Here is an 18276-nt window from a genome sequence, read left to right on the forward strand (position 1 = left end):
CTTGCAAATCCCGGGTCTTACTGTGGATACTTGAGATATTTCAGCCCTGATATGGACCACGTCCTCTTGTAGTAATTTCTGCTGATAGGCAATTTTCTCAGCATGAGCTGGCTGATCTCTGTAGTCCTCCATCTGCTGGTGGGAAACATCCAGCACAGATTCTAACTTGTCCTACACCAGGGGACGATAACATTGTCATAAACACGTAAGCCTTCATAGACCACACAAGAATACAAACAAATATATACAACTCAAACCTTGTCCTCTTTCAGAGTGCGTATCCGGGCCTCTAGCTCCTGTAGAATCTTGTCTTGTTCACACAGTCGACTTAATTTCACCTAAAAGAAAACATATTGAAACAGTGAGAATGGAGGAAAACTCAGTTCTTCCTATCGCTTCTGATAATACGGCAGAGTGTAGACAGAAAATAAAGAGATAAAACAGTGCCTGAGATTTTTAGATACGGCTTCTGTTTGCAACACCGTTAAACTCTTCCATTCTTGCCTTTGTTCAACTCTATTCCACAATGCACCCAGATAAGACAAATTGATCGTCTCAGTCTGTCAATACGGCTCATCTGTGTAAAAAGCTCAAAGGAATTCCTCTCATCGGTGCAGTGCCAGATATCAAAAGCCTCTATACTATCTAGTTTGGGGGTGAGCTCTGGTAATACCCATTATGAGTAATCATAATCAAGAATCCATATTTTCAATTCACTTTTGGAGAAAGCCGTGTTTACAGAGAGTGACAGATTTGTTTTCCCAGAAATGGGTTATGTGTTTATGAAAACAACATAAGACTGCCTAGTTCACAGTCTTTCTCAAACAGTGTTTTTTTTCTTCTCAGATCTATTTATCATTCTGTTCAATTAATAATTAAGCTGTTTTTATTTTCGCTGCCACATATTGTTGTTTTTAATTGCATGAAATATTCATTGTTCCGATAAATTTACTGGCAATTTCTTATAAATTGTTAAAGTGGAACAATGCTAATGATGAAAAGCCAGGACATCCATCTTATTTACCTCTATTCAGCAGAAAACAAAGAATGAGGAAAGCAGAATCTGGGAAATCAAACTGAAAAATTTAACAGCTCAACATCTAAAACTCCCATTACATGTATTTTTCCCTTTAAATTGCAGGGAGGAAAATAAAAGCTGTGGTTGATACTCTCAGGCCCTCACTGTGCTGCATGGATGGGTGTCCCCACAGTGTTGCAACGCAAATACGTTCCCTTCCCTCTACAGCCTCTGTTTACCACAACTTAAGAACACACACGCAGGCAAACCACACTAAAACACACAGTAAAGTCAGACTAAAGTCAGCTGCTTCTCTGTAGTGGATTGTCAGAAGTCGGAAACAGAGATCTTAGAGGGGAAAAACAGAGAAGGATAAACAGGGTGCTTATCTGACTGTTTTTGTAAATCCTGAGAACAGAATGATTTACTTACATCAGCATCACTTTCTGCTATTTTCACAGGCCTTGATGGTCTTTCTTTCTTTAAACTGTCACGTCCAGTAACCTAAAGTTGAACGAATGACAAAATAAAAAACTGATACATATTTCTAGTTTACAGATAATGGGACTGATACACAAGTTAAGCCGAGTTTACTAAGGAGGAAAACAAAAGAAAAAAAAACTGATACAAAATTGGAAAAAAAAAAAACTTATTATAGCTTCGTTCAAACATTTATGCAGATAGAGTTTCTACATCTTTGTGTTTGGAAAAAAGCTCTTACGCTGCTATTTACAGGATGCTTATTACTGTAACTTAACAAACAACTCCTTAATATTACCAGTATGGGAGAAAAAAGTTTTTTTCAGATTTTGTTTTTCACATCCATGGTTTTGAATGGGAACGTTTTTAAGTGGAGACCTAACAAAGGCGTTGATTATTAAAATGCTCCTCAGCCTCCCTGGGAAAGTCTATGCCAGAGTGCTGGAAAGGACCCTCGGATACAGGAGGAACAATGCGGTTTTTGTCCAATTGTTTATAACATTTGGATAAAAAAATCAGTTGTAGCCAGTGATGTGGACATCATCAGATGATCGGTTAGGGGTTCACTGAAGTACCCTTTGGTTTCTGCTTTCAATCCATTCACTTCCACCTATCTAGCAGGGGTGCTGAAACCTCTCCCTAGACCAGTGATGGATTTGAACCCAGCAACGTCTTGCAGTGAGGCAACCGTGCTAACCACCATGCTGCCATCTGCATTGTGACACTCTTCAGAATTCATCCCGCTACTTCCTTCACTACCAGGCCATTACACTGCCTCCACCATTTTTGGCACACCATGTGGTTTACTGTCCAGCGGTTTATTCTGCAGAACTGTGCAGGCTCCTTTTCTGTGTGTAACCAGTAAACTTCTATATTTACATTCATGAAGGCATCTCTTAAACCACCTTGTCGAGAGTGTTTTTTGCTTGACTGGACGTTGGAAACGTGTCTTCCAAACCTTTTTGTGTTGCTGAGGTGGGCAGTTCATTTTTTATTTTTAAGGATGTACCAGATCATAGATTTGGAAACTATTTTAATTTTTTTCTTTGTGATAGATTTAGTTTTCTTTTTCAGTGACATGATGGCCTCCTTTACCTGCAATAACAACTTATCTGGACCTCATATTGAGAGTACCAGTGAACCGCAGCCAAGTCCAAGTTCAACACAGAATCAGCTCCAGATATTTTGTCTGCTTAATTTGTACTGAAATAATGAGTGAACAGGCCTGATGTTACCAAGTATTAAAAACAATGCTTAGGTTTAGAATTATTTTAGTCTGTCTAATTAGCCTGTGAAAATGGGGAACCATGCATAAAATGCATGTAATTCCTGAAAGTCTGCATTTCAGGGACATCTATATGGTTTAATTTAAAGTCCATCGTAGCAACAAAATTACTAAAAAAAAAACTAAAAAAAAAACAAAAACAAAAACAACTGTCATTTTCCAGAAACGTATAGACTTAACTAGCTCCACTATAGTTGTGATATTTTTCTCTGCTGATATCAGGCTAATAGTACAGGGTATCTAGCGACTGCCGGTCTTTGCATCGCACCCGGAGGTTCACAAGATAATGACGCAGAGATTTGTCAGCCACTTCTCTATCAGAGTCAGTAATTTTCAGAGATCAAAAGGTTGATTATTCATATATCGCCCACATTAGGGTCACCACACGTTGAACAGCAGTATGGACCAGTGCAAATAGGAGACTCAGTTAAAGGGACATTCCACTTATTTTACATGTCACGGTCAATTAGTAGTCTTGTGGGGGTATTGCACAGTCTGTGAGAAAAGGTTTTATTATGTATTCTGTGGTTGTAGAGAGATCGTCATGAAGTCTGGGAAAATTATTACAGTGATCACCAGCATATTTTTTTCTTGGCTTTGGAAACTTTGAGTTTTTAAAAGAAAGTCTCAGTTTCATTCTTGGGGCACTGAGTTTAAAAGGCGTGGGTGCTTACGAGTTAGGACCAACTATGCAAAAATCAACTCAAAATAAACAAGTTTTGACTATGTTTTTTGCAGTCTGTCCCTTTGCCAGCTCTAATTAAGTGCATTACCAAGTATCTGTAGGAGTTTTTGAAGACCATAGCAAACTTACACCGCTGCACATTTTCATCCATTTCCACCAGTTACCACAATAAAACTATGACTCAGCCTATAATATAAAATCGTATTTACTTTGCTAATACATAAAAAATACATAAAATTTCCTAAAGAGCCTAATTAGGCCATCTGTTATGCTCTAACAAATAAAACAAAAGCAAAAAGTCAAACAGACATTCAGTACTGTTAGTGGTGCTTATTAGCATGCAATTCAAAATCTCAGTGGTGAGTATCACACGATGGATGATCGGATGAAGGGATTCATGTGTAAAGATCCTGCATAATTTACTGGGATGCGTCACATTCCATTTAAAAAGCAGTACAATGGTCTATTTCACTTGTATGCACATCATCCTCACATTCGAGCAAAACATGACGTGGGCATTTCAAACACACTGATCTCTTTTTGATCTCTTTTGAACCCAGAAAGCGAAAAGTTATTTGCTGTACTGCGTATCACAAGATGACTTCCCTCAACTCACTTTGCTTTTTTCCTTTCTTTTTTTTTTTTTTACTGATACAGAGCTGCATCAATAAAACACTTCAACACTTCAGCATCATTATTACTTTATACCAGTTTCACTGGACAATTTTCAGGATTTATCAAAGCAAAACTGAAAAGTATCTTTTTCTTTATCCTTAAATTGATCATTTGTGCAATAAGAAGACAGTTTCGAGAAATGTTAATTCCATTGTAAAGGACAGAAATAGAACAGAGGACAGAAAGGAAAAGAGGGAAACAGGGAGGCAGATGTTGGAGGCAGCGACAGGAGAACAAGATTGTAGTCCAGAGAGGGGAGGTGGAGAAGAAGATGAAAAAGACAAAGTGCCATTTACTTTGTTGGGGCCCACCTTCAGATCTAGATACTCCAGGTCCTTCTTCAGTTGTATGTAAGTATCATCAGCCTTTAAATGAGCAATGGAGAGATAAATCATTTGAAATGAAGCTGCAAAGGATAATGCGTGATCAGATGACACTTAGGGCCTTTATTTGGGATTTTCTAGCAGAACTTTAATTAACTTGGTCTCAATTACAGTGCACTTCTACCTCTGTATTTTTATCTACAGTCAAGCTCTAATTAAGTAATCAAGTAATTGTTTTGATCTGGTTTAATGTCTCATGTATGACCTTATGCACAACTGAGGAACACAGACATGTGCATGACATGTGGTCAGACAGAGAGTTTATATTTCTCCATAAGCGTGGAGGATGGCCAGAGAATGGTCGGTTGCTAAAAACTGGGTGGAGTTGTCGCTGCTGCTCTTACAGCATTGTGTTTGCTTCCCAACTACACAGAAATGTTCTGATAATCAGACATTATTGTGGTTGTGCAAGGTTATACATCTATGAGACAACGCAAAGTGTAAAATACAGGCATGGGCCACAAGCAACATGCTCCAAACATGGCATATCCCTGTTTACAAACAGTCACACAAGGCTCCGAGTATCCATAATATATAACCGTTAATACAATACAAGTCATGTCAAAGTGGTTAAATGAACAAGACATCCAAGCAGAATCAGAAAACTGCACAGTCTGTAACGATGATAGGGTAGTAATGTATGGGAATGGCTGGGGAGCAGGGGACCACAATGCACTGGCAAAGGATGCACTGGGCTGCATTAGGGAAATATGAGGGTCCCTGACCTGCATGCTGGGGCCTAGTAGGCCGTTGTGCTGGTGGTGCTGCAGGTGAGCGAATGCATTGCTGGGACTATGTGCACCAGCCATCTTGGCCTGGTGCCTCCGAAGCTGAATGAGGAGCAGAGTCAGCTCCTCTGGCTGTAGCGTAGCCCGGGTTTAGGGGCCAGTGAAAGCACAGAGGGATGAGAGGAAATATTTCATAATCATCTGGGCAGTAAAGTGGCTGAGCTGCAGTAACTGTGGAGTGTGGCAGAGACACCAGTATACTGCTGCCTCCAATAATGTAACACTTTATGTGAAAGGTACATGAATTGTCACCTATTCATAGAAAACGGGACACATTAATAGCATTAATTCATTTATGAAAAACACATGTTAAACACCAGTACCTCATCCTCACTCTTATCTAACACTGGCCCTGCCCCCAAATATTTCAGATATTTTATACATTCATTTTTGTAATTTTCAGTATTGTGCAGAAGTCTTGAGTCACACCTCATTTCTTTATATTTTATTTCCAAGAAGCCAGACTTTTTCAGTAGTATTGAACAATAGCTCTTCCAAAGCTTCTGTGGACATTTGCTTTTTTCACTCAGTTTAAGTCCAATCCTTGACCATTTTTAGAGGAATGTTTTTATTGTTGTTGTTTGTTGAACCACATAACAACAACATCTGAATCATCTGAGCATAAAAGGGACCAAAGTCAGTGTTGTCTCTACACATAACAGCAAACTGTGTATGTTTATGTTCTGGATATAAGTAACTTTTCCCCCTATAGTTTCTTTATACAGTTATATTTTTACACGGTTTTACTTTAATTAATGAATTCATTGTTTTTCATGCATGAAGTCATGAATGAATTCGTGATAATTCATGTACCTTTAACACAATGTGTCCTAATAATACCTGAAAATGTAAAACCTAGAGCTACACAACAAAGACTGTCATGTGAGGACGGCCTGCTGTGCTGTCTGAACAGAAATGCTATCAGGAACAAAAACACTGGAACAAATTCTACATGTGATAATGTCACAGACGGCCCCCATTAATTACGTTTCCAGTTCTTACCTGGATTCATTTTCCTAGACTATTATAACGCTTTGTTAATATTACAAAAAGTCCATTTTTCATATTGATCCAAGTAAGTAATATTAATGTAATAGAAGCTCATACCGTTTTGCCATGCAAGCTGGGAGCACTGACTGTGTGTGTGATGTAGCCCATGGCTGGCACGGACCTCCTCTCTATTTGGGAATTCTGTGGAGAAATGCAATTCGTTCACTTGTTAACGCAGATCATATAGAATGAAATCAAACAGAATATCTGATTTACTAAATAATCTTCAATAGTGTGTTGAAAGTGATATATGGATCACTTCATCACACTAAGTCAAAGTTAAACCATTGCCTCCAAGTCTGCAAACAAATTTGACTACACAGCAGATTTATTTTTTCCATCTATCCTTTTCTCGCTTTCATCACTCCTACTCTTATACGAAACAAGGTGTGCCCTGAGTTTTCAGATGCTACAGGGCTCGGAAAAATTTGACGTTTTTGCTTAACACACAGAATTAGCGAAAACCAGGCCCACCACAGAAGCTTAAAAGGACACAAACAACAAGAGATTTAATTAACTACACATAAATTATACTAAACCTGCTTTCTTAAAATAACATTTGTTTGCTACCAGCAAGAGAAGCACTGTAAGCCATTCCCTTTGAGATTCCCATGCCACAATTTTTTTGCTGTATAATAGGTTTTTTATTTAAATGCGAGATCAGAAGAAAGAGACCGCTGCTGATGTTTGAGATACAGTAGAGATGTTTATAGGGTGCTGAGAAGCCCAGGGCAAATTGGATTAGCTGCTAATAAAACATACTTCTTAATGATATTCCGCAGAGGCACACAGATCGCTATTACTTAAGTGCACTCCAGCCAGAGAGCACCATCAGCCTCAGAGATGCTGGGTGCACCAAAACTAAGTTCAGTGCCAACTAAATTTAGTTCCCATAAACATCGCTCCCTAGCATAGTCACTGTGGCTACCTTTGTTAAAAATGTATCCTCTAGAGGGTTTTCCATAATTGCGCGTCACTATATTTTATGGTTGTAATTAGAGTCTTGACACTTGGTTGAATCATAGGGGAAACAGAGCATCTGCAACACTTTGTTTACTTGTGTAAGGCCAACGGGTTGGTTATGAGGGTTGTGTGTGTTGGCAAATGTGGTGATGGTTTGGAGGGAGATTTTTTTCACATGTGGAGGGTGTGGTGGGGAGAGAGAGCAGGGTGTGGATTACAGGACGTGCTCCTGGGCTCCGTCTCCTGTGGCGGTGGCGGTGCTGTCTGAGCGCTACGACGTTTTGGGGGGACGGCAGAGTAGCGAGCTTTTACTCGCATGCGCTCACACCACCTGTGGAGTAGGCCTGGGTGTGGACTGTGTGAATCTGCAAACGATTCACATGAGCATCAAAGTGTGCGCGCTGTAAAGTCGGAGCCTTCTCATGCTCCTCGCGCGATCTTCCCATGGTGTCCTTGTGAGCTCACAACATTCTCCAAGTTGTGACACCTCATATCCACAAGCTACCATGAGAATGAGACCTTTGTCATTTGGCTCAGAACATGTGAAACACTGAGTTTTACTTCAGTCCCATGTCAATGACAGGCCACTGCTGTTTACTGTCTCACAGTATCACCAGTGTTTAAGGCCCAATTACTGAGTATCAGCACATAAATTCATAAAGGGTGGGACTTTCATCTTTCCATCCAACACTATGTGCAGGTCTCCATCCAAGCTTACTATGGGAGAGAAACAACACTGTCAACACACCGGCTACTTTCACACCATCCACAAAAACTCCACTGTTCCCATCATTCAAGATACACTGAAGAGATTAATTGAACTAGCTGGGAACACAAGTATTATTTTCAGTTACTCTGCCATTTATTTTATTCGTTAGTCAATTAATTATTTAGATAACCAATCAGTCAAAAGACTTTTTGTTTTTAGATGAAAGCAAAAGAAAATGTAACCAGTAATATTTAATATCCAATTAACAAAGGTCCTCTTACACAGAGGAATCAGTTCTTTGCTGGTTTTAATCTATGGGAGGCTAATTAAAAATATGGAATGACACGTGCACTATTCTTACCTATTATATCTTAACTACAGTTTATCATCATGTAAATCAAAGTAAAAACAGGTATTTGCAGGTTTATTTAATAAAATGGATATTAAATTATTACTGTTCACTGAATGCAACATTTCTCTGTGCACAGTTCTCTGTTTTATCCCATTGAGTATTTTAGAACTAGAGTATTAAGAACTGCAATTAATACTCTAAATGTACAAATCTAACTGAAAGAAAGGCAAACTAAGCGCCTCCTTAACTAGGTGTGCTACCTGAGAAAGATGGGCACAAAAATGCCCGGGTGAGCTTGATCTTGTGCTGTCCCCTGGTGCCAATTCATCCAAGGGCCTTACTGTGCGTCTGTCTGAAGGAGTGTGTGGTCTGCGTGGAGACAGGGGCTTGAAGGATGATGGTGGGACTTCACATGGTGATGGAGGAACAGAGATGGAGCGTGGCATTTCTACAGTCACTCTGAAAGATGAGGAGTCTGTGAAGTTGGGGCCGGTGTAAATAGGAGCGGTGGGGCTGCCGTGACGAAACTGCTGCCGTTGCTGCCACTCATACAGCTGCCACACCATTCCCTCCTTGGTGGCCATTCGCTCGTCAGTGGACATACGGAAGTGGCTGAGCCGGTCATGGGCGTACTTGTAGTCACTGGGCAGATTGCATGTTGCTGGAGGAGAGCTGCTGCCACAGGGTAGACGGGGAGACTTTGGCAATGACTGATAGGTGACATCTGCTGCACTTGATTTGGGCTTTAAGGGAGGAGTCCATCGAGGGAGGTTGAACTCAGCAGAGGGAGCACTATGAAAGAAAGAAGAACAAGGAAATCTTTTAGCTGTGTTTTTTTAATCTATTATAGAGCCATAATGCTTTAAATAAGATAAAATGAAATTCAATAGAAAGATTAAAGCAATCTAATAAGTGAATCCTCATAAAAGCCACTAGAGGGAGGCATAGACTCAAAGTTTCTTTGTCATTAGTCATGCTGCTGTTATAGAGAAATGTTAGTTGAGTCAAACTGATTGTGTGAAGTCAGACTGACCTCTTCGGGGGGTCTCCTTTTTGAACTTTGACCCAGTGCTCCACCTGAGCCAACGTGTTCTTCCTCTGAACATGCTTCTCAGTGTCTGCCCGTGTAACGAAACCCCTCTGATAGACAAGATTTCCATTTTGTTCTGGTGGCAGAGCCACTTGGATTACAGTCTTTTGTCCATTCTTATGGGCAGCATCATTAACAGCGTCTGGAGACAGTCTCTCTACTCTCTCCTGTGGGGCTGTCTGACTGGGTTTCCCCTGGATCTCTAATCCATACCTCACCTCGTCTCCGTGAGCCAGTCTGATACCATTGCTCTGAGCTTCCCCTCTGTCTGTCCTGTGAGCACTTTCTGGCTGAGATGAGCTCTGGTTAGTGTGGACATGGTTGGTCTGTGGGACTGCCTGTTGTGCAGCTTTCTCTGGCTTCTCCACCTCTCTGTGAAGACATGACATAGGATTGATATGATATTTAAACCAATGTCAAACCTGCCAGTAAAAATGTAAAGAGTTTCACTGACGTCAGATGATTTTCACCCACACGATGAATTAATATCACTTAGTGGTAATTTCCAAGAGAATTCATATGGTTAAAAAAATTATAGCCAGCTGGTCATTTTTACCCTGTCAAAAATGCCATTTTTATTCATATCCCCCGAGTTGTCAGTGATGCAGGGAGATTATGCCTTTACTGGAAAAGACTCTGTGTCGAAGGAATGAGTAGACCGGAGAAGTTCCCAGTCCCTTTTTTTTCTTTAGGAAGTTTTCACTAATTTTAGAGGCTGTTTAAGGTCCCCTCATGACACTTTTTTAATGATACACATCGGGAGAAATAAAAGAAGGGTACTTCAGTTTTCCATGTAATGTTGTACTTCAAAATATTCTGATGGAAAATAATATGTTTTATCAAGTATATTATGTAAGGTAAATTATACCTGACATTACTGTTACAGGGTTATGAGATTACACAGTATTAATCAGTGGCTAGAGAACACAATGGGAACTCTAATCAACCTTAAGTGGTCCTAAAGGTAATTTCCAAATCCATTTGCAGAGACACAAATCCAGAGCACGGGGAGCTATTCATTAAATATCCAACTGCACATTTTCAAAGGAGCTAAAATGGAAACCCCAGAGCACTGGAGTAATATCACTCACTTTATCTTCATCAAATACTTTAGTTTAGAGCACCACCTTTTTAATGCATTGCAACCTAATGCTCCATACTTTAAAACATGTATCCTTATTCCCGAACATTGGATTTTCTTGGTGTGTTATTTACAGTTTCACAAACTTCATACAGTTGATGGACACTAATGTCTAATGGGTATTTCACATAACTTGTATTTCATTTCAAAGAACACAACAATGGGATTTTGAGCACTTTCCAAAATATTATTAAAAAATTAGGTAGTGATGTACATTGGTCTCTAGATGGCAACATTGCACAGATCATTTAAGCTATGCAGTACAGCCTGCTAATGTAAGATAACTCTGTATACAGCGAGTATCTGGCTATATATTTTAGAGCATTTCTGCCCTCCATTAAATATTTGAGAAAGTCTACTTTGCAGACACAGCTGGACTCACAGCTGCAGAATACTGAAGTTACAATGCAGCCCATTACGGAAAACATAATTTTATTAGTGAATCATATAGATACTAAAGAATCTGACCTTCAGGACTGCAGTATAACAGTGCTGTTGAGTCCTTAAAGCATGATGCACTAGCAAAGGTTCTAGTTGTTTTTGATCGGGACATCCAGGGTCCCTTTTTTAATCTAATCTCAATAGATATCCAGTTCTTCTGTGCAAACTTGCACTAGAACCCCAACCAACTGAACCCAGTAGAGTGAGACCAACCTCTTTATCATGTGACTCTGCTGCATCAGCGCAGCCTGGTTCATGGCCCGGATCCAGCCATTCATGTCCTCCTGTGTGTCCGCACTGAAGAAATATGTCCGCATCCCGCAGTGTTCTGCCTGTGAGCCAATCACAGAGTTCTTATTGTAAATGTAGGAGCGCATTCCAGTATGGCTCGCCTATCAAAGAGAGAGAGAGATGGGGAATAGACGTGAGAGCGTCTTACTAAAGGCAGGAAAAAGCTGCCAGACAGGCCGATAAGTGCTTTATTGTTCAATGATCGCTGCCAACTCACTGAAGTTTACAGCAACAATATACAGAAAAAGAATGGAAGGGAAAAAAAGTGCTGCAGCAGAAAATATGTTGCTGTTGTTTCTGGCAACACAAAAAGCAAAACATAAAGGTTACACCTTCCCGTCTTTAAGAGAAATTCTTCTAGAAATACACAAATTATATACCAGCTGCAGCGAACAACCAAACAGGAACAAAGAGAACAGAATTACGGACTCCTTTAGACACAAGCACACACATAACCGCATATAAAAAACCACTCAAGGGGTGAGCAGCTGTTTGTAGTTTCACAGGTGTTTTTTACCTACTACTGTTTACATACTTTTCCTTACCTTTTACAATATATTATAGTAAGAGGTAAGTGAAATGTTAAATCTACAATTACTCAACAGAAATTAAAACTATATTTACTCTTACTCTATAGTGGTTTCCAGAATGAATGTTTTTGAGGAATTTATTGGCTATTTCACATGAACTGTAAGAGCACGACCTTCAACGAGTCCAATACAACACACTTGATAATGAGAAACAAAATAAATATAAAAACTTAATGCAATTATACATATCCTTATTCATCATATTAACAGAAAAGCAGAAGGCCACCTGTAATAAAAAAAAGTAGTTTATTGAGTTCAGGCTGACTTTATTAATAAGAGAAGTCTCTATTTTCATTGATCTGTTCAGAAAGATCTTTACTATGTAGCACTCATAATTTAAAATGATTATTATTCATTAATAATTATAATGATTATCACTCAATAATCTACTAAAAACTCAACATGTTAGAGGCCAAACACGGCAAAGCAAACTCAACAAGACCTGCTTCCAAAAAGAGGGAGAGAATTGTGTTGGGTTAATTTCATAGCTTGTATTAAAAAATAAACACACGTACAGGAGATGGCAAACTGCTAATGACGACATACATTCCATGAAATGCAAAGAAAAATGGCTGACACCTCGCCATTCTCCCTCTCCCGCGATGATGGAAATGTGATGAGTAATAAGCAGCCTGACAAGACAAATACCAGAGCCTCAGAGCATTTACGTTACATTTTCAAAGTGATGAAATGGTAAAATGAGCATCAACATTTGCCAATTGATCTCATTTATAAAGTTAGTAATTGGTGAACCTGCTAAATATATGGGAGTTTAACTTGGATTATAAACAAACATCTGAGGGTAAAGTGCTGACTCTTGTGCTACTGGTGGATTAAGTTTTAAAGAGTTATCAGTTCTGCGCTAAATATCTAACATTCATGTCCAGGAAGAATGCTTATACTGTAATAGATGTTTTAAATGTGGTGCATGTAAAAGAAAAGCACTCGATTAATGTTTCCCACTCAAAAGATTTGTCTAATCTAGCAATGATTGCTCTGGCATTGTCCATAAATGATTTGTCATTCGTTTCCATGATGAGGCTTAAATGCACATTTAGAAATGTGCATTCAGCAGCTAGACGCAAACAAATGGAGGTGAAGATGGTGCGCTACTGGTGAGGCTATAGTGAAATCAAATACCTATTCATGTAACACAGGAAGCCTGTGTGATTCAGGACGGCCGCCCACAGAGAACAGTACTCACTCCGCCCACGCAAACACACCGGGTCACAATGGAAGGCAATTGACCAACAGGGAATGAGAGAAACACAGTGAGGTGAGCAAAAACAGGAGAACAGAAAATAACAGAAAGTCACAGCTGATCAGTGCTGATTCAAACAGAGAGAACAGAAATGGCTCCAGCTGGAGTCCCTCGTCATCACAAAAGCAAGAATGAGTAATAATGGGAGCATCGTAAGTGCTTTGACACACGACTGTGGAATCAAAGCACAAAGCATTACAGCACCAAAGTCCTTACACAACATCTTAAGTTTTATAAATCCAACCGCTCATTTAGCTGATTTTCAGTAGAATTTGAACACTTTATTCGCCTCATCTTCAAATCATTTTTAACCCAGGTAAAAGATTAATCTAGAATTAACTCTACATGTCAGTAGATCTAAGAGAGAGACATATCATTCCTGGACACCAACAACAACTCAGCTGTTTTCATGCTTGCTTAGCAGTAACTGAAAAGTTCCAAAGCACCTCAGATACACATAATGAAATCTCCTGCTCTTTAATGCATGATGGCACAGGGAGAGCTAAGGGTGGGGGGATAGGGGATCCCTTAAATACAAGGTATTAATGCAAAGCCAACGCTCATTTCTCCTAACTGTACATACACTCCCGCCCAACAGCGAATATGCTGAATGCATTATTAATATTCTAAGCAGCAATTACCATACAAATTTCAGTGCCCGTTGTATGAACTTTAAAACACAGTACATACATATCACATGAGCACAGACATTGTAATTCACACTGGCATGCTCTCACAATCAGATAATCTAAGAAAAAAAAGCCCAAAAGAGCTGAAAGGATTATAACAGAATACCCAGATGCTGCTGTGCTGCATCAACATTCAGGCACTATTATTCTTTGAGGGACTCTCTGTGCTTCCACAAAGAGGACCTAGATGATGTTAACACACAAGAAACATAATTTCTTGTGTCCTTCTTTTTTTCAAAATTTGCAAAAACGAAAGAAAACAAAAGAAAAAAAACCCCAAAATATTTGTTGCATGTAAGAAAAACGTCATGCACATATATTAAAGTAAAAGTGATACAATTAACACCAGTTTTAGCTATATTACCATTCAGATTTTGGTGACAGAAACATTTTCTTATGCTTCACACACTGTTTTGAATACTGAATACACCTAAACATATTTTTCTTCTCAGTTTATAATAGTGGATAAAATCTGATAAGAAATAGTTCTGCTGTACTTGATACATGGACAGTTGTACTGTAGCGGTTCGCTCTAATCCCCGCTATTGAGTTTGTTCTAGAAAAGGTCAGAAACCAGGAGGTCAAAAATTCCATCACACTCTGCACAACTTGAGAAAGAACGAGTTATAGAATTATATAAAAAAAAAAGCTGAGTTAAGACCACCTCAGGTGCATGCAAAATACTTGTTTTGCAAAAACCTGAACATACATAATAATCAAGAGTGGAGCTGTTGTTTAGTTCCAGTGAAACTTTCTCCACTCTTGAGACTATATTAGTTCTTCATGTAATACAATGAAGTTGCAAAAGATACCATAAATAAAAAGTTTAAGTTCAGTTAAGTTTAGCTGCTGGTAAACTGCTGCTCCTGTGTTCTTTAGACATTTCTCACTATTCTAATCACTTGCATGCTGAATCTCTTCCACGGTTTTAAATGGTAAAAAAAATGTTATTGCTGTGGGGCACAATAGGAGACAGTTGTGTTCTGGATGTCTCTTTTGTTGGGCTTGATCAGTACTAACTGTTCCATGGAAAGCTGTTGATTTATTTCTTAGTCATAACCAGACACCCGCCTCTGATGACCTCCTGATCTTACAAATCGGAACAGCCAATGGCAGCTCTATGAAATCCATACCTTTGGTAATCTTTAAATAGATTTTTATGGGTGAACTTTGAGAACTGTCTCATATCAACTCAGCAACTAATAAATGAAGTTACAGCTGTGGTCATGAATATCATGGGGAATTTTAAAGATGTCTTTGAACTGTTCTTTTTCCAGGGTGGAGAGATTGTACAGCATACATATTTAATGACTTAAAAAAAACAGAAATTGGGTGCACAGGTTTGAGTGTATTTTGGATTCTCTCCAATCCACAGAATCAAAGTATACATACAGAAGCACAGACATCCATATACCCCCTCTGTTTGGTTAAATGTCCCTTGGCAAGTTGGACCTCAATAAGACGTCTTGGCCATCACCAAGCTTCTGGCATAATTCTGGCTGGATATTTGATCACTCTTGTTGGCAGAATTGGTAGAGTTCACTTAAATTAATTGGTTTCCTGTCACAGACTTGGCCTTTAAGCATAGTCCAGAAATAGGATTGAGGCTCTTGGAAAGGTCATCATTCAAGCTTAATATTAGCCTGCTTTATCCATCCCCAAACCAGTTTTGATGTGTGTTTGGCATCACTGTCCTGTTGGAACACACAGATTTGACCACGTTTGAATCGTATACAGTAGTTGTGAATTTGAGGTGAAGTTGAAGAATTTGGTACTCCATCTTCATCATTATTTCATCCACTTTGTACAATGTGCGAGTACCACTGTCAGGAAAACATCCACAGAGCATGATGGTACCACCATGCTCGACAGATGGTACAGTATTCTTACATTTGAAAGCATCGCCATTAACTCTAAACATACTAACGTCATTGTGGCCAGATAAATCCACCTTTGTCTCGTCTGACCATAACACGTTTCTCCAGAAGACTGAAGAAAGACATCTTCAAATTTCAATTGAGTTTGCAGCTGTCAGTTTTGGAGCAGGGGCTTCTTGCTTGGTCACAACCCCTCCCAGTAAAACTTCCCTTGCTGTGGACACTGGTGCTCCAGCATCTTCCAGTTCATAGCAGACTGGAGCCTTGGTGGTTCCTCGGTTGTTCCTGAACATTTTAACCAATTTCCTCTCATCTTAGGGTTAGACACTTTGGGTCTTCTTCCACAATTTGGCAAAGTGCTGACAAATCTGAATGATTCCTAATACAGTTGTTTGAACTGATAATCTTTAAATCTACAGTTGTTTAGAAATCGCTCCAAGAGGCCTTCTCAATTTGTGTAAATCTACTCTAATTCTCCTTCTTAGCTCTTCAATGGGTTCCTTGGACTTTCCTATTGCTCTGAGTATTGGTTAATTCAATGATTGGTGTAAAAAATCCTTGTATGCCTGCAAAGAGAAACTACCTGTTGTATTCAATCATGATCACTAACAAGAAGTTGGCCTTGTCAACGCCGAAGATACTGGAGAGTCTTCAGTACAACTTTACAAAGATTTAAGTGAGTTCATCTATATACACTGCTCAAAAAAAAAATAAAGGAACACTTTTTAATCAAAGTATAGCATCAAGTCAATTACACTTGTGGGCTATTGATCTGGTTTGTTAAGTAGCAGAGGAGTTTGTTAATCAATTTCAGCTACTTTGATGTTAATGAAATGACAATGAGAATTATCCGGTTTAGTGGTGGATCCATGGAAGGACACACAGACCTCTACAGGTTAGGCAACGGCACCCTGACTGCAATCAGGATGAGCTCAGACTGTCATGAGCTCAGTGATGCCCCGGTCCATATCTGGGAGGAGATCCCCCAGGACACCATCCATGTCTTACTAGGAGCATGCTCCAACATTGTCAGGCATGCATATAGACACTCATACAAACTACTGAGCACCATTTTTAGGTGCTGCAATGGAATTCTGACAAAATGGTATAGCTGCCACATCATTTTCTGGGTGCCTTTAAATTCAGCCCTCTGTAGGTTGATCATTTTTATTTCCATCAAATGATATGCCATGTTTTCATTCCTAATGTATTAGCCAGTCCATATCAGTATAGATATTCAGCAGTACTTTTTTCCCATTGAGATGTGTTCCCTTAAATTTTTTTAACAGTGTCTTTGATCCTGTATGTATACCTCTGACCCTGTGCCAATTCGATAAAAAGAACAAAAAATAACACAGCATTCATGCTCATGATGAGTGTATTTAAACTTCTTTCCACAGTTGTATGATCTGACTATTTTTGATGCTCTGTTGTAAAGACACATTTTGGTAGATACTGAAGTATAGAAGTGTCATACCTAATCAAAACAATAACTCGATAAATAACAATAAACATATGGATATATGAAAATGAGATATGAAAATGAGATCTGGGCACCAGGCAGCACACAAACAGCCTTTCTGTGTTGCAGTGAGCAGAGTGAGGGGAAGGATTGTTAACAAATAACAGCGCAGCAATAAATAATCTCAGATGAAGTTTTGAAATCCGCACATAGACATGAAAACTTCTTTTAAAGATCTGACTCAGTGCCACTTCAGTGTTACCTTGAAAGCATATTTGCGGTTTATGTGGTCCTCAGGCTCAACTGGCGAAATGACATAACTGGGCAGAGGGATGCTGCCAAGTACTGTTTCCTCTCGGCTGTCTGTGAAATCAGAACACACACACACACACAACATTGTTACTTGCATTCAGAACAACATCTAATTCTGCCAATATCTTTTACGATGTTTACAAATGACTGCAGATTTATGAATAGCAGGAAAATTAGCGAGGCATAACTCATGCAGGACTCAAGATGCTGCAAGGGCATGTGGCTGCATGTGGTATGATGGGGCATGTGGCTTATCTATTATTCAGTATTATTAATAAAGGAGAGAAGGTACATGCTATGGCAACGCAAGAAGAGATCTCAAGGTAATAAGGATGCAAAAGCTGGTGGAAAAAGCATGTCATATATCTAATTACAGGCTGTCATTAATCAAAAATGGCAGCAGAGGAGATCGCTAAAGGTTTGCATGTTAACCCTTCACCAAGTGCACTGTTCGTACGCTTACCTTTGTAGTAAAACAAGCAGTAGTCGGACAAAACAAACCACTTCCGTTTCCATAGTCGCATTCCAGAGCTGTCCTAGAAATGGATCGGGGGAAACGCAATACAAACAATATTTAGAAATCCTCCTGCAGGAATATATTTTAATTAAAAAGTGCAGTTTGGGAATAACCTGCTTTTTAATTAGGATTACTTTGGCAGAAAGCTGCAGCTGCTACATTTAATTCAGCACTGTAGTTTTATACTTCCAAGGATTGTGAGATTTAAAGGTTTTGT

General features: G+C 39.2%; 1 protein-coding gene across 11 annotated transcripts in view; it reads right to left on the reverse strand.

Annotated features, from left to right (window-relative positions):
* The window catches only part of plekha7b (pleckstrin homology domain containing A7b), a 74782-nt gene that overhangs the window by 12911 nt on the left and 43595 nt on the right, over positions 1-18276 (reverse strand). For 4 of the 11 annotated variants that reach the window (XM_085454726.1, XM_085454691.1, XM_085454748.1 and 1 more), the window contains 11 exons: positions 18006-18078; positions 17493-17593; positions 11274-11452; positions 9422-9850; positions 8649-9180; positions 6422-6505; positions 5252-5386; positions 4440-4508; positions 1451-1522; positions 258-338; positions 22-171 (listed from right to left, as the gene is read on the reverse strand). In XM_085454726.1, coding sequence (XP_085310852.1) covers positions 22-171; positions 258-338; positions 1451-1522; positions 4440-4508; positions 5252-5386; positions 6422-6505; positions 8649-9180; positions 9422-9850; positions 11274-11452; positions 17493-17593; positions 18006-18078 — 1905 coding nt within the window. Of the gene's footprint in view, positions 1-21; positions 172-257; positions 339-1450; positions 1523-4439; positions 4509-5251; positions 5387-6421; positions 6506-8648; positions 9181-9421; positions 9851-11273; positions 11453-13081; positions 14304-17492; positions 17594-18005; positions 18079-18276 lie in introns of those variants that run through there. The other 7 variants (XM_085454709.1, XM_085454700.1, XM_085454776.1 and 4 more) reach the window with 7 other exon arrangements.

Source organism: Copadichromis virginalis, linkage group LG1 (assembly GCF_057382275.1).
Source record: "Copadichromis virginalis isolate Kocher_CV1m ecotype Utaka linkage group LG1, C_Virginalis_male_GT1.1, whole genome shotgun sequence".
NCBI lineage: Eukaryota > Metazoa > Chordata > Actinopteri > Cichliformes > Cichlidae > Copadichromis > Copadichromis virginalis.